The sequence below is a fragment of the Trichomycterus rosablanca genome, chromosome 14 (assembly GCF_030014385.1).
Source record: "Trichomycterus rosablanca isolate fTriRos1 chromosome 14, fTriRos1.hap1, whole genome shotgun sequence".
NCBI classification, from domain to species: Eukaryota; Metazoa; Chordata; class Actinopteri; order Siluriformes; family Trichomycteridae; genus Trichomycterus; species Trichomycterus rosablanca.
In genome coordinates, this window is record NC_086001.1 from 11313133 (window position 1) to 11340896 (window position 27764).

The 27764-nt window shown below is 39.2% G+C and overlaps 1 protein-coding gene across 1 annotated transcript in view; it reads right to left on the reverse strand.

Moving 5' to 3' along the window:
• Positions 1-27764, reverse strand: part of ctnna2 (catenin (cadherin-associated protein), alpha 2) — a 600844-nt gene that overhangs the window by 498649 nt on the left and 74431 nt on the right. The window contains exons 4-6 of the mRNA XM_063008183.1: positions 21139-21305; positions 19813-19932; positions 18200-18466 (exon numbers count right to left, since the gene is read on the reverse strand). Of these exons, the coding sequence (XP_062864253.1) occupies positions 18200-18466; positions 19813-19932; positions 21139-21305 (554 nt within the window). The remainder of the gene's footprint in view (positions 1-18199; positions 18467-19812; positions 19933-21138; positions 21306-27764) is intronic.

The window sequence follows — 27764 nt, forward strand, 5'->3', positions numbered from 1 at the left end:
AGTTGCTCGAACCCTCAACCTTTCGGATGAGCTATCACTCTCCCACTACTGTTCACTGGTTCAATAGAGCCTTACAGCCCTACAGCCAGTTTTAAGTCCTTAACCTTTCTACACTGATATATTTGAACTTTTTAAATTTATTTAAGTAAAATTTACTCTACAGGATTTATATTTTATAGAACTGTTTGAAAACAAGCTTGGATGTGATCAGTTAAACTAAATAGCTAAATTAGCTGAGCTATTTAATTACATTCATTTGTTAATTAAGTAAACATGTTGTAGTTACTTTCTCATTGTGAACTCCCTTTTCTCCTAAAATGTGTTCATCTTGTGTAATTCTATACCTAGGTTGATGATCCAAAATCATGAAATGTGACAAAAATTAAATTACAGGTTAAATAAAAACCAGGTAATTAATGTTTTATGCCAGCATAACTTAAAGAATTAAAAATGTATATAGCAGATATGCACAATCATATATCTGCAATCGATAGTGCTTAAAACAGAAGACAAACTAATAGAAATGTAAAGTTCAAAGTCCTGCTTATGTGCTGCTTGAGGGCAAAATCTATTTAGCCCCCAATCTGTGTCAGAAATGTATGAAAACCATCAAAAATCCAAATAACTGGCTGCACTTTTAGTTCTATCCAATAGGAATAAACATTCACTTTGAATGCACTGATGCTCTGTTAAAAAATAAATTAAATACAAAATATATAAAATATCAAACAATAAAATAATAAAGTAATAATATATAAAATGAAAAATAAAACTGAGTATGTAACAAACGAATATGCCACTATAGCTTCCAGATCCTTTTTAAATGAGCTGCTGTACTCAGATAACTGCTGTCTTGAGTGTATACGAGGTATTGTGATGAAGCCATATTTCCCAAAGTCCCTTTAAACCACTATTGATCTGTTCACTGTTGGCTCACCTCTTCAGTGAGTTGAACATGTGCTATAGAACAGTCTGCTTAATAAGCCTCTTTCTCTCTGCTTTTTAACAAACCTTTGGTACATGTACTATGACACATATCTGAATATAAAAACATAAATTAAAGGTACAAAGGGTTGGGCCGCTCAGGTGGCGCAGCGGTAAAAACACATGCTGGAACCAGAGCTGGGATCTCGAATACATCGTATCAAGTCTCAGCTCTGCCTGCCGGCTAAGGCTGAGCAGCCACATCAACAACGATTGGCCTGTTTGGCACAGAGATGAGAAAAGAGTGCTCTCAGGGTGTGTCTCTCCATACACAACGCTGAGCTGCACTGCACTCGTCAAAGTGTAGGTGATAAAATGCATATGGCTGCTGCACACGTGTCGGAGGGAGCGTGGGTTAGCTTTGTTCTCCTCAATCAGAGCAGGGTTCGGCATTGGTGGAGAGGAAGCATGACGCAATCGGGCAATTGGACGCGCTACAAAGGGAGAAAAAGGGGAGAAAATGCATAAATAAAATATATTTAAAAAAAGGAAAAAGGGTCGAATTGTTAACCACAGCAGCAGGCCCACAACAGCCATGGTTTTATAAAAACAAAAGTTATCTTGCAAGGAAGGCTGTCATGTTTTTAATGTGTCACTTGTGTTCTTCGGAATTTTTAACCTTATCTCCAAAAAGAAAAATAGATTCTGTCCGAAGTACCCTAAACCCTAAAGCGAATGCATTAGGTCAATAAAGTATGTGACCAAAAGTATAGCTATGAAAACATTAAACCATTTATATGTTAATATGAATTTGCCCCTGAAGCACTTTCTAGCTTTAAAAGTCTTACAGAAAATTTTAGAGTGTGCCGTGAGAATAAGTATGCATTGAGTCAAAGGAACATTTTTGAAACAGAAAGGCCCTGGTCATTCTTCCAATTTATCACAATGTTCAGTAAAATTTGCAGGCCACTGGAGTGTCCTTCACATCACACTCATCCAATACAGGGTGTGGCTGTTTGTTTGTTTGTTTATTACGATTTTAACATCATGTTTTACACTTTGGTTACAGTCATGACAGGAACGGTGGTTACTCATTACACAAGATACATCAGCTCACAAGGATATATATTGAAAACGTCATCTTGGACAATTTAGTATCTGCAATTCACCTCACTTGCATGTCTTTGGACTGTGGGAGGAAACCGGAGCACCCGGAGGAAACCCACGCAGACACGGGGAGAACATGCAAACTTCACACAGAAAGGACCCGGACCGCCCCACCTGGGGATCGAACTCAGGACCTTCATGCTGTGAGGTGACAGTGCTACCCACTTAGCCACCATGCCACCCGGGTGTGGCTGAACACAAAAACTTAATACATAGAAGGGATATAATTTTGACTTGGGTCAATTATATAATTATATATATTATATAGATATATATATATGGGTCATATATATACAGTACCAGTCAAAAGTTTGGACACACCTTCTTATTTAGTAGTTTTCCTTGATTTTTTTATTTTTTTACATTGTAGATTAACACTGAAGACATCCAAACTATGAAGGAACACATATGGAATTATGTAGTAAACAAAAAAGTGTTAAACAAACCAGAATAACTTTTATATTTTAGATTATTCAAAGTAGCCACATTTTGCTTTGATGATAGCTTTGAACTCTTTTGCCATTCTTTCAATCAGCTTCATGAGGTAGTTACCTGAAATGGTTTTGAATTAACAATTGTGCCTTGTTGAGTTAATTTCTTGCCTTCTTAATGTGTTTGAGACCATCAGTTGTATTGTGCAGAGGTTGGGTTAGTACAAAGGTCTATACAGTGACTAGCCCTATTTGACTACTGTTCTAATTCATATTATGGCAAGAATCACTAAACTAAGTAAAGAGAAACGACAATCCATCATTACATTAAGACATGAAGGTCAGTCAATCCGGAAAATTTCATGAACTTTGAACGTATCATCAAGTGCAGTCGCAAAGACCATCAGATGCTATGATGAGGACCGCCCCAGGAGAGGAAGACCAAGAGTTACCTCTGCTGCAGAGGATAAGTTCATTAGAGTTACCTGCCTCAGAAACCGTAAATTATCAGCACCCCAGATTAGAGCTCACATAAACGCTTCACAGAGTTCAAGTAGCAAACACATCTCAACATCAACTATTCAGAGGAGACTGCGTGAATCAGGCCTTCATGGTCAAATTGCTGCAAAAAAGCCACTTCTGAGGAAGAACAATAATAAGAAGAGAATTACTTGGGCAAAGAAACACAGGGAATGGACATTAGACAGTGGAAATCTGTCCTTTGGTCTGATGAGTCCAAATTTGAGATTTTTGGTTTCACCCGCTGTGTCTATGTAAGAAGCAAAAAAGGTTAGTGGATGGTTTGTACATGTGTGGTTCCCACCGGGAAGCATGGAGGAGGAGGTGTGACGGTATGGGGGTGCTTTACTGGTGACACTGTTGGTGATTTATTCAAAGTCCAACGCACACTTAACCAGCATGGCTACCACAGCATTCTGCAGCGACAGGCCATCCCATCTGGTTTGCTCTTAGTGGGACCATCATTTGTTTTTAACAGGACAATGACCCCAAACACACCGCCAGGCTATGTAAGAACTATCTGACCAAGAAAGAGAGTGATGGAGTGCTGCGTCAGATGACCCGGCCTCCAAAATTACCTAACCTAAACCCAATTGAGATGGTTTGGGATGAGTTGGACCGCAGAGTGAAAACAAAGCAGCCAACAAGGTCTCAGCACCTCAGGGAACTCCTTCAAGACATTCCAGATAACTACCTCGTGAAGCTGATTGAAAGAATGGCAAAAGAGTTCAAAGCTATCATCAAAGCAAAATGTGGCTACTTTGAAGAATCTAAAATATAAAAGTTTTTCTAGTTTGTTTAACATTTGGATGTCTTCAGTATTAATCTACAATGTACTGTAGAAAATAAAAAAAAAATCAAGAAAAACCACTGAATGAGAAGGTGTGTCCAAACTTTCGACTGGTACTGTATATATGTAGAATATAATGCAACACTTTCATATTTTGTGGTCTAAAAATCCAAAGTAAACATGTGACACTACATACTGTGTAGATTTTTAATGAACAATTAGAAAAAGCTCATAAATCAAATTCTAGTATTGATTAACTACTGGTGTATTGTCTCTGGAAGTCCTGAAATGCTTTACAGTAATTCAGCTTGCAGCTTTCCAGCATGTTATATGTAAAAGAAGGATGATTTTCCTCGGCACTAAATGAGCAAATAGGTTTCTCGTACATGTTATCTCGAAAGCTCTAATTTGCAGAAACACTGAGTTTAACAAATGCCCTACTCCCCCACAAGCAGCACTGTCAAGTCATTATTACTCATTTCATCCTGGAACGGACCTGGGTACACCAAGAGAAGAACAGACAGACAGACAGACAGGTGGAGGCAGACAGAGACTGGTGATAGAGAGTGTGGATTTAGGATACAAAGCTGATTGAAGGGCACTGACTGACACAGCAATTACCTACAAGCTTATTCAACTGAATAGAATACATCTCCATATATTAGCTTTTCTTGTTCCTCAGACCTGGGAGTGAGATGTGAGAGTGTGAGTGTGTGTGTGTGTGTGTGTGTGTTGGCAGTGTAGTTAATAAGCCTTTTCAACAGGTCTGAACCCCACACACAACCTCCCACCTCTCATATTTTATACTCCAACAATTGGATTGAATTTGTCAGTAGACAAACCACCTTTGATTAAATTTAGCCACAATTCAAAGCTATGCCGACGCATGCTGGGCATCACATTCTAAAACTGTGGTAATTAATGTGGATATAATATCCTACTTTCTTTTGAAAAGGCTCAAAACAAGTTAAACATGTATGTATGGTTATTTACAATTCACCTCGCTTGCATGTCTTTGGACTGTGGGAGGAAACCGGAGCTCCCGGAGGAAACCCACACAGACACGGGGAGAACATGCAAACTCTACACAGAAAGAACCCAGACAGCTCTACCTGGGAATTGAACCCAGGACCTTCTTGTTGCAAGGTGACAATGCTACCCACTGAGCCACTGAGCCACTGGTGGTCAGGTGATGATGTTGAATGACCTGCCTTGCGATCACTGCACCAATTCACACCGACTATTCAGTAGGCTTAAGGTCTAGGACTTTCTATATTGCAGACTAACTGAAAAGCAGTGGTGCATTGCTGTTTACTCTAGTGCTTTTGTCTTCCAAAGAGGCAAAGTAGCCCATGGACAGATTTCCACATTAGACTTGGGAAGTTTTTAATTCCACTTCTGAAAGTGTGTCCAGTAAGACCACTGGCACTTGCAGTGAACACAAATAAACCCACCCAAACATACACACAGTATACACATTCCTCTACTCATTATACATAGACAATCAGAGCTGGTGCAAGCTAGCTTGCTTGCATCGACAGTCATATAACTCACACCTAATCTACAAACACCCAAGGGAACGAAAAGACAAACGGCTCAAAAGGAAAGAAAAAGAAAAAGAAAAAAAAAAAAAAATTGGCAGTGTTAGTGTGCGTCCCTGCCAGATGCTTAATACAGAGCCAGGCACAGTTAGCAGTGCCATCCTATCCCTGAATGCTAAGTAGCAAAGTCTCAGCAACATTACACCTTAATCTTTATGGCTTGCAATTAGCATAAATCGTATCATAGAGAGGAGTGTGAAATAAATGGAAAAAAATATGTAGAGAAATTAAACGGCTGCAGCCAATTCCACGCGTAAGATGCGCCCCCATAGACAGACACCGAGTTTTGCACCTTTTGCTAACTGTCTAGGTAGATCTTTGGCACAGAAAACTAAACGTCCATTTTTTTTCCACAAAACAAGCTGAAACGTTGACTGACCACAGCTGAACTCTAACCACAGCACACAGTTACTGTGGTCCTTCTGAGATTAGCTCAGGCCTAGAGAACTCTATGTTTGTTTGTTTGTTTGATAGGATTTTAACGTCATGTTTTACACTTTAGTTACATTCATGACAGGAACGGTAGTTACTCATTACACAAGGTTAATCAGTTCACACAAGGTTATATCGAACACAGTCATGGACAATTTAGTATCTCCAAATCACCTCACTTGCATGTCTTTGGACTGTGGGAGGAAACCGGAGCACCTGGAGTAAACCCACGCAGACACGGGGAGAACATACAAACTCCACACAGAAAGCACCCGGACCGCCCCACCTGGGGATCGAACCCGGGACCTTCTTGCTGTGAGGAAACAGTGGTACCCACTTAGCCACCGTGCCGCCCCAAACTCTATGTAATTTCTACACAGAATTTATGTATGACTAGTGGACTGTCTATTTTTTATTATTATTCATTAAGATTTTAACGTCATGTTTTACACTTCGGTTTCATTCATGACAGGAACGGTAGCTACTCATTACACAAGATTTATCAGTTCACGAGGTTATATTGAACACAGTCCTGCACAATTCACCTCACTTACATGTCTTTGGACTGTGAGATGAAACCGGCGCTCATGGAAAAAATCCACACAGACACAAGAAAGAACATGCAAACTCCACAAAGAAAGGACCCAGACCGCCCCACCTGGGGATCGAACCTAGGACATTCTTGTTGTGAGGTGACAATGCTGTCTAAAGTGACAAGAGTTCAGTTTCTATCTAATCCTTGACATGCCACCAACTTAACATTTGTTGTACAGGACTTTTAAAATGACCATTAAGTTCTCTTGTATCTTACTTACCAAGGCCCTTCTTGCCTAGGTGCCCAGTGTGGCAGAACAGCCAACTCTACTAAGGTTGTAGGTTGTGCCAAGCTTATGGAGACCACTGTGATCCTTCTAGCCTTGGATGTTGTTTTATATGAAGGTTCTTCAAAAAGTTTCCACACTTTTTAAGCTCTATTTATCAATAATTAAAAACACAAATTACATCACATTTCTACAGTCACCCTCCGATGCAACTTTTTAATGCCATCAGCAAAAAATTGTTTTGGTTGAGCGTGTAGCCACTGATGCACCGCTGCTAATCACATCATCATCACATGAAAATCTTCTTCCCCTTAAAGCTTCTTTGAGCGTCCAAAAAGGTGGAAATCAGATGGCGCTAAATCCGGAATATAAGCGTCTCTCAGCCTCTCAGACACGACCAATTACTACTACTCCCACCCTCACTGTTTCCAACCAAAATATAAAAGTGCTGAAACTTTTTGAAGATCCCTCGTATCTTTGCCCTGATTTATGCATTGGCACAATTTAATTATAGAGATCTACAGACAGTTTCTTGGACCTAATGGCTTGTTTTTTTTTTTTTTTATCATCATATCAATGCAGTGTAAATTGTGAGCTATTTTAGACCTAGCTACACTATATTGCCAAAAGTATTCGCTCGTCTGCCTTCACACGCATATGAACTTGAGTGTAGGGCTGAAACGATTCCTCGAGAAACTCAAGTAATTCGGTTACTAAAAATCATTGATTCAAATTTTTCGCATTGAGGTATCGTTTAATCCATACAACTATATACAGCTCACAGTGTTTCGCACTGACGACTTTTACTTTCACAATGTGTTCACGCTGTGGGCAGGTGACGTGAAGAAGCCGAGGGCTGCATCCGAAATCTCACACTTAAACAGTACCTAACAGGACTTAAACCAGGTACTTTTCACGTACAGATCAATGAATACTACGTATTTGAACACACATGCCGCTCCTGTGTACTGTTTCAGTATGAAAGTAGCGATTTGAAACACAGCCGATATTTGATAACGCGGACTGTATACATTTTAAAAGTGATATGATTTATTTTTGTTTTTGCATTTTAGTAATGTGCTTTTTAAACCGTCCTGTATGCGAGGAATAAAAATGTACAGTTAAGAGACGTCTTATTTAATCCTATACGTATTTATTTTAAGCAAAAGTATTTCTTATCCGATTACTCGAGTAATCGCTGGAATAATCGATAGAATACTCGATTACAAAAATTATCGATGCAGCCCTACTTGAGTAACATCCCATTCCTAATCCAAAGGTTTTAACATGATGTCGGCCCACCCTTTGCAGCTATAACAGCTTCAGCTCTTCTGAGAAGACTTTCCACAAGGTTTAGGAGTGTGTTTATGGGAATTTTTGACCATTCTTCCAGAAGCGCATTGGTGAGGTCAGACACTGATGTTGGACGAGAAGGCCTGGCTCACAGTCTCCGCTCTAATTCATCCCAAAGGTGTTCTATTGGGTTGAGGTCAGGACTCTGTGCAGGCCAGTCAAGTTCTTCTGAGGAAATTTCATGACTGGACTTCCTATCACGGTACCACGCTGGAATTCACTGAGCTCCTGAGAGCGACCCACTCTTTCACAAATGTTTGTAGAAGCAGTCTGCATGCCTAGGTGCTTGGTTTTATACACCTGTGACCATGGAAGTGATTGGAACACCTGAACTCAATGATTTGGATGGGTGAGTGAATACTTTTGGCAATACAGTGTATGTGGCTTTTCAAACTGTGTCCAATCAATTGAGATTGCGACAGGTGAAGAGTTCTAAACACATTTTAGAAATGATTCAAGCAAACAGGATGCATTTGCACACAATGTGGGGTGTCACAGCAACGGGTCTAAATACTTTTCCTATGTGTGGAATGTATTCAGTGGAGAATAATTGGTAAGCATAACAAACACATTAATTCGAAATCAAATCTACAACACATACGTACTTAAAGAGGGACAGGAGGAAGAGGATTTGCTGATGAGGACCACATTCACGGTTATCACAGCTCTTTGCTTTCTCACTTCTTCAGGATCAGGACAAATCAACAGCAGATGCAGTCCTCAAACACCACTACTCTTCCACATGAGTATCTTCACGCACGGACTTGCACAAATATATGTGAACCTGCTTGCCTCTTATCTTACATTTATTGAAGTACATTATGGCTTGGGGTGAAAAGAAGCAGCGTGGGAGATTCAGTCCAGCTCTGTTACTATGGTTCCGGAGAGCTGAGGGAGAGTGAGTACAGCTGCGTGGTGCAATACTGCACCCTGCTGCTGATGCTCCATAATGCACTCACCTCAGCTCAATACTGACATCAACAATAAAACAACAATACCACTAATAATAGTAGTAATAATAATAACAGCAACAACAATATTAATGGCAGCAGCAACAACAACAATAAGAAGAATAACAATAACAACAAGAAAAACAATAATAATAGCAGCACCAAAAACAACAACAGCAGCAGCAACAACATCGACAACAGCAGCAACAGCAATAAGAATAATAATAATAAGAATAACAGCAACAACAATATTAATGGCAGCAGCAACAACAACAATAAGAAGAGTAACAATAACAACAAGAAAAACAATAATAATAGCAGCACCAAAAACAACAACAGCAGCAACAGCAGCAACAGCAATAAGAATAATAATAATAAGAATAACAACAACAAAACAATAATACCACTAATAATAATAGTAATAATAATAATAACAGCAACAACTATAATAATGGCAGCAGCAACAACAACAACAAAAATAAGAATAACAACAAGAAAAACTATAATAATAATAATAATAATAACAGCACCAAAGGCAGCAACAATAATAATAACAGCAGCAACAAAACCAACAACAACAAAACTAATAATAGCAGCACCAAAAACAACAACAACAATAACAATAACAACAATAATAATAATAATAATGAGGTGTATAAACTTCTGCATGTGTCATTTTCACCACAGTAAACATGGTTACTGCAAACCACTAGTCCAGTAAGGCAACATAAATGAATAAATAAATAAGTTACAGGCTACAAGGTTCACTCTTTACTCCAGTTAAGGTCACCAAGATGGGAATATACCCTGAGCAGCGTGACAGTCCGTGACCAGTGAGCAATTTAGAGCAGCTTCTACACTACAAAATGTAACACTAATGAGCTCATTATTCTTTAGGTTTTTCATGTGGCTTGATCAGCTGTAAAACTCAGAAAATTAAGATTTGGTGCTTTCTAAAGCAGTTATTTGTTGTAAATATTCAAGCATAAAGTGCTCTATTTCTGAACAGCTTTGGAATAAACTGGAACATCAACATCAATTGAGGCTTTCTTGACCAGCATAGGTGACAAATGCTCTTTTGACTGAACGGGCACAAATTCCCACAGACATACTTCCAAGTCTTGTGAGAAGCCATCTCAGTAGAGGGGCTGTTGTTACAGCCGAAAAAAGACATAAAAATGACTCTATTTTAATAACATTTGTCTAAATGGGATATTTAACAAGCTTATGGGTCAGGCGTTCGAATACTTTTGGCTATATAGTGTAATTATGATCTCTTCATCAAGGTAACATTTTGTACTGGGCTGGGCAGCACGGTGGCTTAGTGGGTAGCACTGTTGCCTCACAGCAGAAAGGTCCTGGGTTTGATTCCCAGGTAAAGCGGTCCGAGTCCTGTCTGTGTGGAGTTTGCTTTGACACAAAATTGTCCATGACTGTGTCTGACATTTAAAACTTGAACTGATGAATCTTGTGTAATCAGTAACTTCCTGTCCTGTCATGAATGTAACCAAAGTGTGTAAAACGTGATGTTAAAATCCTAATAAATAAATAAATAAATAGTACTGGGCTAGTATTCCCTGTAGAAGTACAAATATACACTCTAAATTACAAGTCATCTAAAGGATTTTGTCGGTTTGAACTGTAGTTATGCCAGAGCATCCAGAAATGGTTGCTATGGTTACGATGCAGGCATTCTCTGCTGAGTATTGCCATGCAGGTTCAAAACTTCGCAGTGATGACCCCTCTCTGTGAACACATTTTTTATTAATGACCACTGTTCTTCGGCTAAGATGTAGGTTTTAAATCTATTTTATAATATGCATTTTTCATCTAAAACGTATTATCATCATTATAATTATTGTAATTATTATTTGCTGACACAAATTGTGCACACATAAGTAATTTTTATTATTTTTTTTTTTATTTGTGCTACCAGTTGGCACTTGGTCATCATATGAACCCATATTTACACTGCGGTATTTACTCATTATTGGATTTATTATTATTATTATTATTATTATTATTATTATTAATTGTGAACATGTCAATTAACCACTTAGAATTTCTAATTTTTGAAGTTGGTGGGCAGCTATACAAATTGTATGAATGAGCGTATTATATATTGGCACAGCCTAGTGGGTAGAGCTTTGGGCTACCAATTAAAAGGTTGAGACTTTGAATCCCAGCTCTGCTATGCAGTCCCTGTTGGGCACCTGAGCAAGGCCCTAAACCCTCCAGGGGTGCTGTACAATGACTGACCCTGCGCTCTGGCCCCAGCTTCCAAACAAGCTGGGATATGCGAAAAAAGAATGTCAAAGTACTGTACACATGTATATGTACTGTATATATGACAAATAAAGGCGTTCTATTCTATACATGTGCAGCTCATGGTGAGTGTAGACGTATAATAGCATACAGTGTATCACAAAAGTGAGTACACCCCTCACATTTCTGCAAATATTTTATTATATCTTTTCATGGGACAACACTATAGACATGAAACTTGGATATAACTTAGAGTAGTCAGTGTACAACTTGTATAGCAGTGTAGATTTACTGTCTTCTGAAAATAACTCAACACACAGCCATTAATGTCTAAATGGCTGGCAACATAAGTGAGTACACCCCACAGTGAACATGTCCAAATTGTGCCCAAAGTGTCAATATTTTGTGTGACCACCATTATTATCCAGCACTGCCTTAACCCTTCTGGGCATGGAATTCACCAGAGCTGCACAGGTTGCTACTGGAATCCTCTCCCACTCCTCCATGATGACATCACGGAGCTGGTGGATGTTAGACACCTTGAACTCCTCCACCTTCCACTTGAGGATGCGCCACAGGTGCTCAATTGGGTTTAGTCCATCACCTTTACCTTCAGCTTCCTCAGCAAGGCAGTTGTCATCTTGGAGGTTGTGTTTGGGGTCGTTATCCTGTTGGAAAACTGCCATGAGGCCCAGTTTTCGAAGGGAAGGGATCATGCTCTGTTTCAGAATGTCACAGTACATGTTGGAATTCATGTTTCCCTCAATGAACTGCAGCTCCCCAGTGCCAGCAACACTCATGCAGCCCAAGACCATGATGCTACCACCACCATGCTTGACTGTAGGCAAGATACAGTTGTCTTGGTACTTCTCACCAGGGCGCCGCCACACATGCTGGACACCATCTGAGCCAAACAAGTTTATCTTGGTCTCGTCAGACCACAGGGCATTCCAGTAATCCATGTTCTTGGACTGCTTGTCTTCAGCAAACTGTTTGCTGGCTTTCTTGTGCGTCAGCTTCCTTCTGGGATGACGACCATGCAGACCGAGTTGATGCAGTGTGCGGCGTATGGTCTGAGCACTGACAGGCTGACCTCCCACGTCTTCAACCTCTGCAGCAATGCTGGCAGCACTCATGTGTCTATTTTTTAAAGCCAACCTCTGGATATGACGCCGAACACGTGGACTCAACTTCTTTGGTCGACCCTGGTGAAGCCTGTTCCGAGTGGAACCTGTCCTGGAAAACCGCTGTATGACCTTGGACACCATGCTTTAGCTCAGTTTCAGGGTGTTAGCAATCTTCTTATAGCCCAGGCCATCTTTGTGGAGAGCAACAATTCTATTTCTCACATCCTCAGAGAGTTCTTTGCCATGAGGTGCCATGTTGAATATCCAGTGGCCAGTATGAGAGAATTGTACCCAAAACACCAAATTTAACAGCCCTGCTCCCCATTTACACCTGGGACTTTGACACATGACACCAGGGAGGGACAACGACACATTTGGGCACAATTTGGACATGTTCACTGTGGGGTGTACTCACTTATGTTGCCAGCTATTTAGACATTAATGGCTGTGTGTTGAGTTATTTTCAGAAGACAGTAAATCTACACTGCTATACAAGTTGTACACTGACTACTCTAAATTATATCCAAGTTTCATGTCTATAGTGTTGTCCCATGAAAAGATATAATGAAATATTTGCAGAAATGTGAGGGGTGTACTCACTTTTGTGATACACTGTAGATGTTCTGGCTTTCCTGGCAGTGTTTCCAAATAGTTGTGTTTATTTAACTATAAAAGTTCATATGAATGAGTATATTCTTCACACATGTATTATACAGTAGAATTAAAGCAAATGATGACACTCGCACAGATACAAGCCCTACAGGACAGTTTGTACTGTACTCAGCTGTGGGGAAGCGCAGTGATGAATGATGCAACAAGCCACATTAGAATCTGATCTGACTGGTCAACCAGAGTTTCATATTTAGAAATGGGATTCTAATTAGATATTAACCACAGAGGCCTGAATTTGATTATGGAAAGTTTGATTTGTAGTTGGGCATGCTGCGGTAAATCGGTTGGCCTCAAATTTGGGTTGACCTGACTGTCTAAGCTTGTGACCATAAACACAAATGTCTCTGTAGAGACAGAGTGACGTGGAGTTCTTAATCGATATTTTCTTAATTGTATGCAAATTGGGCTTCACATGATTTAGCGACAAATCCCGTTAATCCTGTAAACTGGCTTCAGTAGAGATAAGAGACCAAGTGTTTGATGCAAATTCTTTCTGGATTTAGCTGTTGTTCAGCAGTTTTTTGGCTTGGATAAAAAGGAAAATATAGCTGTATAGTATAGCTGCTTTCCTGGAATAATAATGAATGGAATTTTATAGGACTGTGTATACAAGTATTTCCTGGTCAGTGCCCGCCCACAGGTTTTAACAGGTTTTAAGGATAAAAATTCTACACACAACCCCAAATCAGAAAAAAGTTGGGACAGTATGAAAAACTGCAGCATGTATTTTATTTACTTTTTATTTCATTTCAGACAGTATGAGCTCAAGATATTTTACAATTTGTCTAGTCGCCACTGATCCATTGCTTAATTTACCTCCATTTCTGAATTTCAAGCCTGCAAAACATTCCAAAAAAGTTAAGACGGGGCAATTTAGGGCCAGTTATGAGGTAAAAAAGTCTTCGGGCAGCAAAGATGGGCAAAGGATCTCCAGTTTGTCAACAAATGTGTGAGTGTCAGTGTGTAAAGGACAAGGCCACAAGCCTAACACTTGTGATCTACGATTCCTCAGACGGGACTGAATCAAACTGTCATTCATCAACAGTTGATATGCCCACAAGAGCAAGGGATTATTTGGCATTACAATACAGCATTCACAAATGCCACTTAAAAGTTTACTTTGCAAAAAAAAGCCTTACATTAACTATGTCCAAAAGTGGCATCTGGGCTTGAGTCATCTGGGATGGACCATCAAACAGCAGAAATGTGTATTGTGGTCAGACAAATTAGTATTTTAGACTCATACCAGGTTATGTCATGATATGGGTTTGTGCTAATGCCCTTGGAAAAGGTTATTTACACTTATGTAATGGTAGCATTAATGCAAATAACGACACTGAGAATTTAGAGCAACATTTGCTGTCTTCAAGCTAACATTGGGTGTGTTCGAAAACATAAGGCGCTGCCTTGCTGTCTTACTCCCTACATAGGCAGCTGCCTCAGTAGAGAGGATTCTAATAAGTCAATGACTTATAAGGCAGGTTATTCGAACGCGCTACTTAGACAGCGATTCCGTCAGGTTTCGCTTTCTAAGCTAACAGTTAGCATCTTGCCATTCAAACCAATGGGATGGGGTGGCACAGCGCACTAGCATGTCAATATAACATCTCCCTCGGTGTACCGAAAACGATTACATTTGCTGACAAGCCCGAACTTGCAAATAAAAACACTTGTACAAGTTTATACAAATAAAAAATCTGACAATCAATAATAATTTATTTACGTTTGAAAATAATCCCGTTCGTTTCTCCGCACCGTCAGCCATGTTTTTTTATTTTTCTGTGAGAGAAGAGCTGCCGCACTGAATGCTGGGATCGCCTTGATCACTAGGGATGCTTCCGATGCTCACTCGTTCTTGAGTCAAAATAACATTGAAATTTTAAGATACCTTACTAGACAGCTTATTAAGGCATCTAGGATTTCGAACAGCCTCCTTCTCGGGAGCGCGCGTAGGATGACGTAAAATGCTGTCTATGTAGAGAGCACACTAGCTTTTCGAACACACCCATTGTTTCCAGGGATGCCCATGCATTGTTTTAACAAGACAATGCGCAAGCAAACTCAACCGTTCTATTGACCTAGCAGAGCACCTGACAGGTATAACTTCCAGTGCCTGAAAAAGGGAGGTCAACAGGGTTCCATGTTCCTGCTGCAAACACGGCCTCTGCTGGCTGATCAAGGCAACTGTACAAGAGTTGAGGATTCACAGGCAGCAGTGTGCGACTCTGTGAGACGAGTGAAAAACGTGGCCGGCAACTACATGCGTGAGATAGTCTGCGGCTTTTATCAGTTAGTTCATGGGTGATTCAGAAGCTGAGGAAGTTACAAAAGAGGAATTGGAAACAACTAGATTGGGAAAAAAACTTACAAAAAAGACCAGGGATAAACCAGGGTTTCATTATGTGGCAGAAGGTATAGCAGAATATCAGAGAGTAGATACAGCAATTTGGCATCCCTTAAATGAGGTAGCCACTGAAAACAGACAAATGTGCCGAATCTAATCTACTCTAAGATTTCCAGCATCCAGTAGGTGTACACTTTATTTGTACAGAATTGAATCCTGTCCCTTTTTACTTGAAATATTTTTCCTAAGGTGTTGCAATTTCATTGTGGCCACTAGATGACAGTCTCAGCATACTGCATAGTGCCTATTACTACCTCACTGATCCCAGTACAAGTTACCAGAGATCAAGTAATGCACATCAGTGTGGAGAACAAAGATGGGAGCAATATGAGAAAATCTAAGTGGTCAAAAGAAGGGTGAAAAGATCTTGGTATGTATGAAGAGTGTTCATGCTCATGATTGTACAACAATCTTCAAAGAGACACAGAGCAGCCTTGATGATGGTGTTTCACAAGTAAGGCAGGCATGGACTCTTTGATACTGGCAATGCAGAATTTTATACAGTGATGTGCGGGATGAAATAAAAAAGACCATCTGTAGAAAATCCTGACAAAGGATAAGACTAAAGTCTGTTACACTTTTAAAATTACAATAATAGTCATGATTACATACTAATTAATTCATTTTAGATAATTCAACAAAGCATTATAATACACAAGCGCTAACTTGAGGGGAAAACGTTTTATGAACAGTAAGAGCGCATTCACATGATAAGCGGCAAAACCGGCTTTGCACCGGCTGTGCCGTTGTTACCTATGTAGTGTGGCGGTGCTGTTTAGCTTGGCACTGCGCTTCCCTGATTGGCGTGCATCGCGCACTTTTGCTGTGTTGCATTTACGATTTTTGCGCTTGCTGCGCCTCTCAAAGTTCACCAGATTAAACTTTGACCCAGTTTGCTGCTGACCTTTTCAAAGCACCTCCAATGAGACGAACTGTTTGATATGACGTGGTAAAAGCGACACAGGCAGTATGAACACTGCTTAACGTGAACAAAGCTTAACGTGACTTATTGTACTAAAACAACGAGCGTGGAATTTCATAAGTGGAGAGAGGGGTTAGGGTTAGGACCCTAACCTTAACCCTAATGAGCAGTAATAATTAAAAGACGTTTAGTGTTCTTATGTCGTTCTTTTATTATATTCTTTTAATAAGCTTTTTTTTACAATAAGCGTTTTAGACTCTCTTGGAAAAGCTCATTTGTACAATTTCTTAGCACCCAGAGCTGTAACACAAGTTTAAAAGTGAAACAGGAGAAAAATCCAGCTAAACATAGATACATGTGGAGCTTTCAGAGTGAATTTGACAGTTATTCCACACACATACAGATTTGTCTCATATTCACACTTTGATGACGTTTTACCTCACCGCTCAAGCCAAGTGCTGAACACAGCAGCGATTTTCACCAAGGCTCTCGGTAAACAAAGCCCAAATGTGAATGCGCCCTAAGAGTTTCCTTCACCTATTAACAGGTCACCGCATGAGCAGCAATAACTGCAACTAAACATTTTTAAAACTTACAGTAGATGGTTGTTCACATTACTACGAAGGAATACTAGCTTAATAGCCTTGCATTAAATACTTTTTTTCAGGAGGAACTGCTTATTTCAGGTCTTGAAACTGAATCTTTTTTGTTTTTAAATTAAGACTTTAAATCTGGTACCTACTTGGATGTAAATGAGTTGATTTTCTAATTCAAATCACTGTATGCATTATAGACGAATGACTTTTCATTGTCCTAAACAATATTACCAAGACTCAGTGTGTTTGTGGTGTATTTTATGGATGTTTGAATGAATTTATGCTGAGCCCTTTGAGACATTTTAGCAGGTTGGCCAAATGACTAATCTTCAATTCCTCCTTAATAGCTCTTAGTGTGGTTCTGTGGAGTCCCTTGCCTTAGCAAAACATTTGTAGCATCTAACTGATTGATATATATACAGTATATGTAGGGTTTGTATGTGTTTGGGTAGCATTCGTGTGTGATTGTGTAATATATGTGTGTGTTTGTGTAGTGTCTGTGTTTACATGTAGTTTGTATGTTTTTGTGTAATGTATGTGTTTGTGTGATTGTGTAGTGTCTGTGTACGTGCAGTGTTTGTATGTGCTTGTGTAGCGTTCATGTGTGATTGAGTACTATTTGTGTGTAGTGTTTTTATGTGTTTGTGTAATGTGTGTGTTGTGTAGTGTTTGTGTGTGTTTGTGTACTGTTTGTGTAGATTTGTGTCGTTTGTGTATGTGTGTAGTGTGTGTGTTTGTGTAGCATTTGTGTGTGATTGTGTATGTGTGTAGTGTCTGTGTGTATTATATATATATATATATTTTTTTTTTAAGCTTTAATAGAGTTTTCTTAGCTTGTGGCATAGTGTTACTGTAGAAATTCTCTTGGCTTGTGGCATTGCGTTAAAAGGAGAAACTGTAAGATAGGTTTGCTTACCATTTAAATTTGGATGAACGGCTTAAGCACAAACGGGGCAATTCTTTTCTTTACAGAGATCATATGCATGATGAATAACTTTACTTCATTTAAAATGACTTGTTTTTCCCCATGTTTCCTGTGTGATATATTTTCTGAATAATCTCTAATTATATGCAGTAGCCAAGGAAATAATCAGTGAGAAATTTCACAGCACTATATACAATTACTAACTAGGTGGGTGACGTGCATTCAATTAATAGAATATCAGATTCTAGCAGAGAACATTTACATTAAGCCGGTGTACAAAGAAAAATCTAGCAAACTTACGTCAAATTCGTTGAGCGCAGCAGCCAGCTCACCGATGCCGGCATGCCCGTGCTTCTCCTCGGTGGGAGAGTTGGCCTGGGCGGCACTGGAAATACCCCCGATGGCCTCCTGGACCTGTTTGAAGACGTAGTCCCGGTTGGCACGGGTAGCTGCCACGTCCGGGTGACGCAGGAAGGCTTGTGATGCAGTGTACAGCATAGTGGCATTTTTTTTCAGAGCCCCGCGAGCAGCTGCCATTTCATCCCTGCACTGAGGGTCCTTCAGCTCCTGCAGAGTACGTGTACACACACACACACACACACACAATAATGATTACCTGCAATTATACCAATCAGCCAAAACATTAGGACCAACCTCTACAAATTTGTACAGTTTGGAATATGTAAAATGTTAAGCTGATGGTTGTTTTTAATAGTTTAAATAGTTTTAATAGTTTAAATAATAGATTATTGGTTTAAATAGTTTAAAGAATAGTTTAATAGTTTAAATAGTTCAAAGAATAGTTTAATAGTTTAAATAATAGTTTAATAGTTTGAATAGTTTAAAGAATAGTTTAATAGTTTGAATAGTTTAAAGAATAGTTTAATAGTTTAAATAGTTTAAAGAATAGTTTAATAGTTTAAATAGTTCAAAGAATAGTTTAATAGTTTAAATAATAGTTTAATAGTTTGAATAGTTTAAAGAATAGTTTAATAGTTTGAATAGTTTAAAGAATAGTTTAATAGTTTAAATAGTTTAAAGAATAGTTTAATAGTTTAAATAGTTCAAAGAATAGTTTAATAGTTTGAATAGTTTAAAGAATAGTTTAATAGTTTGAATAGTTTAAAGAATAGTTTAATAGTTTGAATAGTTTAAAGAATAGTTTAATAGTTTAAATAGTTTAAAGAATAGTTTAATAGTTTGAATAGTTTAAAGAATAGTTTAATAGTTTAAAGAATAGTTTAATAGTTTAAATAGTTCAAAGAATAGTTTAATAGTTTAAATAATAGTTTAATAGTTTGAATAGTTTAAAGAATAGTTTAATAGTTTGAATAGTTTAAAGAATAGTTTAATAGTTTAAATAGTTTAAAGAATAGTTTAATAGTTTAAATAGTTCAAAGAATAGTTTAATAGTTTAAATAATAGTTAATAGTTTAAATAGTTTAAAGAATAGTTTAAATAGTTTAAAGAATAGTTTAATAGTTTGAATAGTTTAAAGAATAGTTTAATAGTTTAAATAGTTTAAAGAATAGTTTAATAGTTTAAATAGTTCAAAGAATAGTTTAATAGTTTGAATAGTTTAAAGAATAGTTTAATAGTTTAAACAGTTCAAAGAATAGTTTAATAGTTTAAATAGTTTAAAGAATAGTTTAATATTTTGAATAGTTTAAATTATTTTGAATTAATTATGTTTCTGTGATCTGCATTATGTTGCCATGCTTGCTATGTTTTCATCTGCTGCTTATCATTGGACTTGTAAGTGTTTTTATGTGTCATTCCTAACACTGCATCGTAAGAGGATGAGAATGTGGTTTAATTTAAAATGATTCACTAAAATCAATCAATTCTCTCTTGACATCTGGCACTTCAGTGATAAGCCATGAACTGTGTCATGAATGGAATGGTTTCTGTACCTGTTGTCTTCGAGCAGCCACATAGTTTAGCTTGACCATCTCTTTTCCAAACTCCTTAAAACGGTTGGCAAGGTCCTGCTCATTGGTGGCATTCTTCACAGCCTCAAGAGCCTCCTCCACCTTAGTCACACACACACACACACACACACACACACACACACAATACAAATTCCAATTAGAATTTCCCTCATGTCTAATCTTTAATAGAAGCATTTTGTAATGAATTACTTATAAATGTGCATTTAATGGAAATAACGTTCTTTTTAAAGTGTAAAAAGTGTAGTTTTCTTTTAAGAATGCATTTAACATTCATTTGATATGCTAATCAGAAAGTGGGAGCTTCTAAATATGCAGCAATACATTAAAAAGTTTTAAATTGTGTCTGACACTTTCGGGACACGTCAAGAGAGCAACTGTCATTTCCAGGTTCAAACATTTCATGGCTGATTTTACCTCTTTGGTTTATTTTTTTTAATGATTTTTAATCAGACACTTGTTAAAAAATATATCATGAGCAAACCTCTTTAAATACTTGTAATGCCATAACACACTATGTGACCAATACTATGTGGATGACACTTTTAACTATTAGAATAAGATGTTGTAGCCACACCCATTGCAAAAAGGGTGTATATAAAATCAATTACATTAAAACCTGGTTTGACTAATTTATTGTAGAGGAACTTTGGTGGCTTGATTAAACATTTGTAAATAAATCAGAAGGTCAATTGCAAATTTATCCCAGCTGTAATGGAAAACTGAGACTGAACTTACCAGATGCTTTTATCCAAAACAACTTACAAGTGCCAAGTACAACAAAAGGATTTGAGAGTTACGGTCCTCGCTCAGGTGCCCAACAATGGCTAATGATGAGGAGTCTTAAACCAGTTACTTTCTATTTTTTTACTTGTTTAGTATCTAAGGTTTGAGCTATCACCTGCCTTGTCTTTATATTTACTCCATTATTCATTGAAGAAAAACTATGAAAAATTTAATAAAATATTAGAGAAAAATAAGAGGAAGGAAATAAGTGAAAGTAAAAGAAAGGCTTTTAACAAAGGGGATGAGAAAGGCGATATAAAAATGTAGGGGGAATGGAATACAGAAACGGAAAAAAATTGAAGGTGACTGTAAGGAAATGGGAAAAGGGGAGGAAAAAGAAATGCAAGAGGGAAGAGGAAATGAAAATGAATGAAAAAGGGAGAAGGGAATCAGAGAAGAAATTTGAGAAATAATAGAAGAGATGGATGGAAAGAAAATAAGTAGTGGAAAAAAGAAAAGACAGAGAAAGCAAATGAACATCAATAAGAACAGCAAGTGTCGTACAATTTTGAGGTGGGCCAGGAGTCTCATGACGTCAGCCATGTCAGCAAGAATAAGCAGGCGGGTGACAGCCGAGAGAAGGGCACGGGCTGCCCGGACCATTGTACCCCGCTTCACAGAAGAGCACGGGTCATCGGCAAACTCTGATGAAGCGGCACGCATCGTCTCACCTGGAATAGAGGAATGAATTTTAGAGAGCTCATTTTCATTCTTAATAACTGCCTCATCCTGATTAGGGTCACAGTAGGTCTAGTGCTAGAGAAGAAGCTACAGGCTGACGATACGCTGCACAGTACCATAACACTAAGCCATTCACGACTGAGTCTGGCATGATTTTAGAGTCGGAGAACCCAGAGAATACCCATACATACATGAGAACAGCATGGCAAACTCCTCATTAATAGAAAGTGACCGGGGGGAAGGTTTAAACCCAAGTCCCAAGAATGAGAGATATTAAAAATTGTGGTACGCATATTAAAATTGTGTATGCATATTATCAAAGTTAAATATGTCCTAAATGGAGTATAAATTTAATTTTAAAAAAATTCATTTCCTGATAAACCGTGCATTCTCTAAATATCTCTAATAAAATAAAACCACTTTCTGCACAAAAAGAACCAACAGACTTAAATTTAATTTGTGAAATCAAACACGACGTCATGACAGATCTTTTGAGTTAAACACACTCACACACACACACGCACACACACACACACACACACACTCACTCACACACAGCAGGCGCTCATTACCCTGGCTACTAGTGTGTCAATTAACAGAGAGGATCAGATACTATAATTTCTTGAGAAATCATGCTCTGACACTGCTTGCAGTTGCCTTCCGTTGCCTCACATTTTCCAATGTCTAATGATGAGTTGCGATTGTAAGGCCAATGTCTCTCAAATGAGAAGTCTGTTTGCGTCCCGCACTGTGTTGGGTCGTTAGATTGTGTGTATACCTAAGACATTGCACTATGCTTGTGAGCATTGTTAACAGTTCAGAATCAGAATCAGAATAACTTTATTTTACCAGGTACACAAGGTATTCGTTTTGGTGATACACATGTAATAATAATACACATGTATGACACGTAACATACACCGATCAGCCATAACATTAAAACCACCTCCTTGTTTCTACACTCACCGTCCATTTTATCAGCTCCACTTAACATATAGAAGCACTTTGTAGTTCTACAATTACTTTGTAAAATTATCTGTTTCTCTGCATGCTTTGTTAGCCCCCTTTCACCCTGTTCTTCAATGGTCAGGACTCTCCCAGGGCCACTACAGAGCAGGTATTATTTAGGTGGTGGATCATTCTCAGCACTGCAGTGACACTGATATGGTGGTGGTGTGTTAGTGTGTGTTGTGCTGGTATGGGTGGATTAGACACAGCAGCGTTGCTGGAGTTTTTAAACACCTCACTGTCACTGCTGGACTGAGAATAGTCCACCAACCAAAAATATCCAGCCAACAGCGCCCCGTGGGCAGCGTCTTGTGACCACCGATAAAAGTCTAGAAGATGACCAACTCAAACAGCAGCAATAGATGAGCGATCGTCTCTGACTTTACATCAACAAGGTGGACCAACTAGGTAGGAGTGTCTAATAGAGTGGACAGTGAGTGGACACGGTATTTAAAAACTCCAGCAGTGCTGCTGTGTCTGATCCACTCATACCAGCACAACACACACTAACACACCACCACCATGTCATTGTCACTGCAGTGCTGAGAATGATCCACCACCTTAATGATATCTGCTCTGTAGTGATCCTGTGGGGGTCCTGACCATTGAAGAACAGGGTGAAAGCAGGCTAAAAAGGTATGTAGAGAAACAGATGGACTACAGTCAGTAATTGTAGAACTACAAAGTGCTTCTATATGGTAAGTGGAGCTGATTTGATGGACAGTGAGTGCAAAAACAAGGAGGTGGTTTTAATGTTATGGCTGATCGATGTATAACATATTTAACAGACCCGACAGCACACGGACTGTTAACAAGTATTTAACCAACATTAAACCAAGGAGAACAACTGTAGTTAAGACGTGCTACAGCTCTGGATAAAAAGCTGTTAGCATGTCTGGTTGTGTTTGTTTTGATTGCCCTGAGTCTTCTGCCAGATGGAAGTGTTTGAAAACTACATACAGTACTAACAGGTGTAATAAGTCAGTTTTATAAAACAAATTATATGCTGCAAACGTTGCAGCAACAGTTTAGGGAAGGCACTTTCCTGTTCTAGCATAACTGTGCCCCTGTGCACAAAGCAAGGTCAATAAATACATGAAGAAAAGCTTGGTTAAAAGAGTCCTGACCTCAGAACTACTGAACAGCTTCGGAATGAACAGGAACATTAGTTGGAGCTTTCTTGACCAACATTAGTGCCCAGCCATACAAATGATCTTTTGACATTTCAGGGCCATAATCATTCATTTTCGACACTTTCTGCATCCCATAGACATCAATTTTAGACATCCATAGCTTACAGGCAGCTGTGGTGAGTACCCACCGACAGTGGTCCAGGGAGGGACAAGCCACAAACCACTGAGAGGTTATCGGCCGGCCAAGACTCATTGTTGCAAGAGGACATGAAGGCTTTGGCATCTGATACGAAGCAACACAAATGCTTTTGTGGCTCAAATTGAAGATCATTTGTTATCGAAGGTCCTGGGTTCAATCCCCAGGTGGGTCTCTGTCCCTTCTGTGTGGAGTTTGCATGTTCTCCCAGTGTCTGCATGGGTTTCCTCCAGAAGCTCTGGTTTCCTCCCACAGTCCAAAGACATGCAAGTGAGGTAAATTGAAGATACAAAATTGTCCATGACTGTGTGTGACATTAAACTTGTGAACTGATGAATCTTGTGTAACCAGTAACAACCGCTTCTATCATGAATGTAACCAAAGTGTGTAAAACATGACGTTAAAATCCTAATAAATAAATAATTATTTGTGATGAGATGAATGTGTAAACACATTGTGCTTTGAACCCTTTTGTGTATGGGGGCAGGTAAAGTACCTATGCAAACTCCAGTCCGCCATCAAAAGCACACGGGCATGCAAGCAGAAGAACCGGACATTAAAAAAGTGAAAGAAGGTTAAATCCTGACATGACTGACTATATGTGGACGACTGGGCATCAGTGCATCATTTTATTGGGGCAGTGGCGATTTCTCTAAGACTGCAAGGGAAGCTCAGCTTCCCCTAAAATGTCAAAAATTAAATGGTCAAATATGTACAGTTGTGTTAACATTTCATTGACTACAAATGCGTTAGAACACGTTCATCTCGAAGACGAGTTTGTTCAGAATCAGCTACTTATCACAAATCGACTGACTCGAACTTCTCATACATTCCCGCAGCATCAATGCATTTGCCCGCAGAAGCTGAGCGTCTCTTCACTTCATTGGGACTGCATGGAACGGTTTTTATCATTGCTTCGAAACTCGCCGGTCATTGGATAAATGCCATGATTTCATCCCGCCCCCGGACGCCGAGCGTCTCTGGGGGTGAATGGAGCTGTGTCTGGATGCGGAGCTTCTGCAAGATGATTGGAGGATCAGTCGAAAGGCTGAATCCCGTTTTGATTGACAGCTATTTGCTGGCCATTGAGAGGACACTGGTCAAGTCCCTGGAAAAGACGCCTACTTGGTACGATAGGATCACAGGCCATTTTCTTGAAAAGGAACGGAGGGCAGAATGATGATGTAAGCCGACAATGAGCTTGTAATGTAAATGTAATGCTCTTCAACAAAAGTTTAAGAACCTGCTGGGATTATCGTGGTACCACCTATCACATTTTTGTGTATGCAGGCTTGGCTAGTTGAGTGTTATTAACGAAGCAAAGGCAGTAAATCAGCATGGATAATTGGATCCGGAAATTGACACTAAAATACAAGAGGATGAGACGGAGAGGAGGATTTAGCTTTCAGTTCAGACTGTGACCTTCAAAGAGAAAATGTGTTTGAAAGTGAGTGTGTCTGGTCTAAATATAGAAACGGTGTAGCTGCTTTTCTTTGGAAATCATCTATATTTAGAGTGAGGGTGTTTTCATTCATGGTTTCATTCTGTGTAATAAACTAGAAAAACACCTGCTACCCTGTGGTCACTGCACATTTCTCAGAGATGCTGGGTAATCAGAGCGCTGTTGAAACCCTTTAAAACTCATCAGTTTTTGCTTATGCACAGCTGGCACAGTGAGTGTCGCACAGCAGCATTAGTCCTAGGGACCTGGGACAGCCCCTTGTCCTAGTTCACTGTTTGGATGTCAAATGTCCCCCTATCCGAGCGGGTTTCCTTTAACTACTCTTTTAGTTTCTTCCATCTCAAAATCTCCAAAACATACAAAGAGCGGCACGGTGGCTCGGTGGGTAGCACTGTCGGCTCACAGCAAGAAGGTCCTGGGTTCGATGCCCAGACCGGGCGGTCCGGGTCCTTTCTGTGCGGAGTTTGCATGTTTACCTTGTGTCTGCGTGGGTTTCCTTCGGGAGCTCCGGTTTCCTTCCACAGTCAAAAAAACATGCAATCAGGTTAATTGGAGACACTGAACTGCCCTATAGGTGAATGGGTGTGTGTGTATGTGTGTCTGCCCTGCGATGGACTGGCGCCCCGTCCAGGGTGTTACTGTGTGCCCTGCGCCCATTGAAAAGCTGGGATAGGCTCCAGCATGCACCCCCTCACCCAAATGTATTATGGTGTATGGTACAGCACACGTACTGTACTGAAATGTGATGTGTTTTATGTACAGTACTACTGTGTATTGTTGTTTATTATTGTTTATTACAAAAATGTCTTCTATAATTTAAGATTTAAGGGCAAATATACTTGTATTTATAACAAAAAAGAGCATTTAAGACATTAAAAAGGTTAGGTAAGGGGTGGTTTGGGAGGTCTGGCACGGATTAATTCTATTTACATTATTTCTTATGGGAAAAATAGGTTTAACTAATGAACATTTTGACTTAAGAACAGCCCTTGGGAACCAATTAAATTCGTAAGTCAATGGTCCACTGTACTTCAGATTTCCAATATTGTTGCAACTACTGTTACACTAAATATACATACAGCAATAGGTACATGAAAAAACATTATTATTATTATTACTACTACTACTACTCACTTTCTAAACCGCTTATCCTAATCAGGGTCACGGAGGGGTGCTGGAGCCTATCCCAGCTCTCAATGGGCAAAAGGCACACAGAAACACCCTGGACAGGGCGCCAGTCCATCGCAGGGCAGACACAAACACACATTCACACCTCACAACACATTCACACACACATCTCACAGCGATTTTTGCATCTCCAATTAACCTGACTGCATGTCTTCGGACTGTGGGAGGACATCGGAGAACCTGGAGGAAACCCACACAGACATGGGGAGAACATGCAAACTCCACACAGAAAGAACACAGACCGCTCCACCTGGGAATCGAACCCAGGACCTTCTTGAGGTTAGGTGTCAGTGTTACCCACCAAGCCACTGTGCCACCTATTATTATTATTTGATTAATGAGAAAAGGTTATGTAACACCTAATTCATTACATTTCAAGAATGAACTGCGCATTTTAAGTTAAGTTTTTAGTTGAAGTCAGGACCTCGATTTGGCCATTCTGAAACTTTAATGTAATTTATTTAAAGTCATTTAAAGTCATTCAGGTGTGGACTTGATCTTGAGCTTCGGATCACTGGTTTATAACTCAAAGACACTTCAGAGATTCAAATAATGGGGAGACAGCTGGACGTTCTCCTTTAGGATTTTCTGCCATTAAACAGAATTTATGGTCCGTTGTAAGTTAAGTCCATTGTAGTGAGTTGTCCAAGCTCTAAGGCAGCAAAGCATCTCCACACCTCATACAATGTTTAAACACTGCTGTAAGGAGAAATATGCGCCTCAGCTTTTTTGTGGACAAAGCACAACAGGCTTATCATGTACAAGCAACCTTAGGCAATGATAATAACATTTACATTTTCAACATTTAGCAGACGCTTTTATCCAAAGCGACTTACAGTATGTGACAGTATATTATCTAAGCAACTGAGGGTTAAGGGCCTTGCTCAGGGACCCAACAGTGGCAACCTAGCAGTGGTGGGGCTTGAACCAACGACCATCGTTTCAGCATCGTCATCGCGATGTGTGCATTTGCAATAGTCACATCGCAGGACGTGCGATGTCACTTAATGCAAATTAAATCAAATACGTCATGCTACAACTTTTTTGCTGCTTGACACAAAATGAAAATTCACACCGTTCTCATTTTTCATGACATATCTACCAGTGTGTTCGAAAACCTAGTGAGCTGCCTCGCTGTCTTACTACCTACATATGCAGCTGCCTCAGTAGAGAGGATTCTAATAAGTCATTAACTTTTACAAGGCAGGTTATTTGAACGCGCTACTTAGCGATTCCATCGGGTTTCGCGTTTAGCATTTAGCATCTTGCCATTAAAACCAATGGAATGAGGTGGGACAGCGCTAACATGTCAATATAACATCTCAAAAACTCGTTAAAAATCAATAATTATTTATTTACGTTTGAAAATAACTTTGTCCGCACCGTCAGCCATGTTTATTTTTCTGTGAGAGAAGAGATGCCGCAATGAATTCTGGGATTGCCTTCATCACTAAGGACGCTT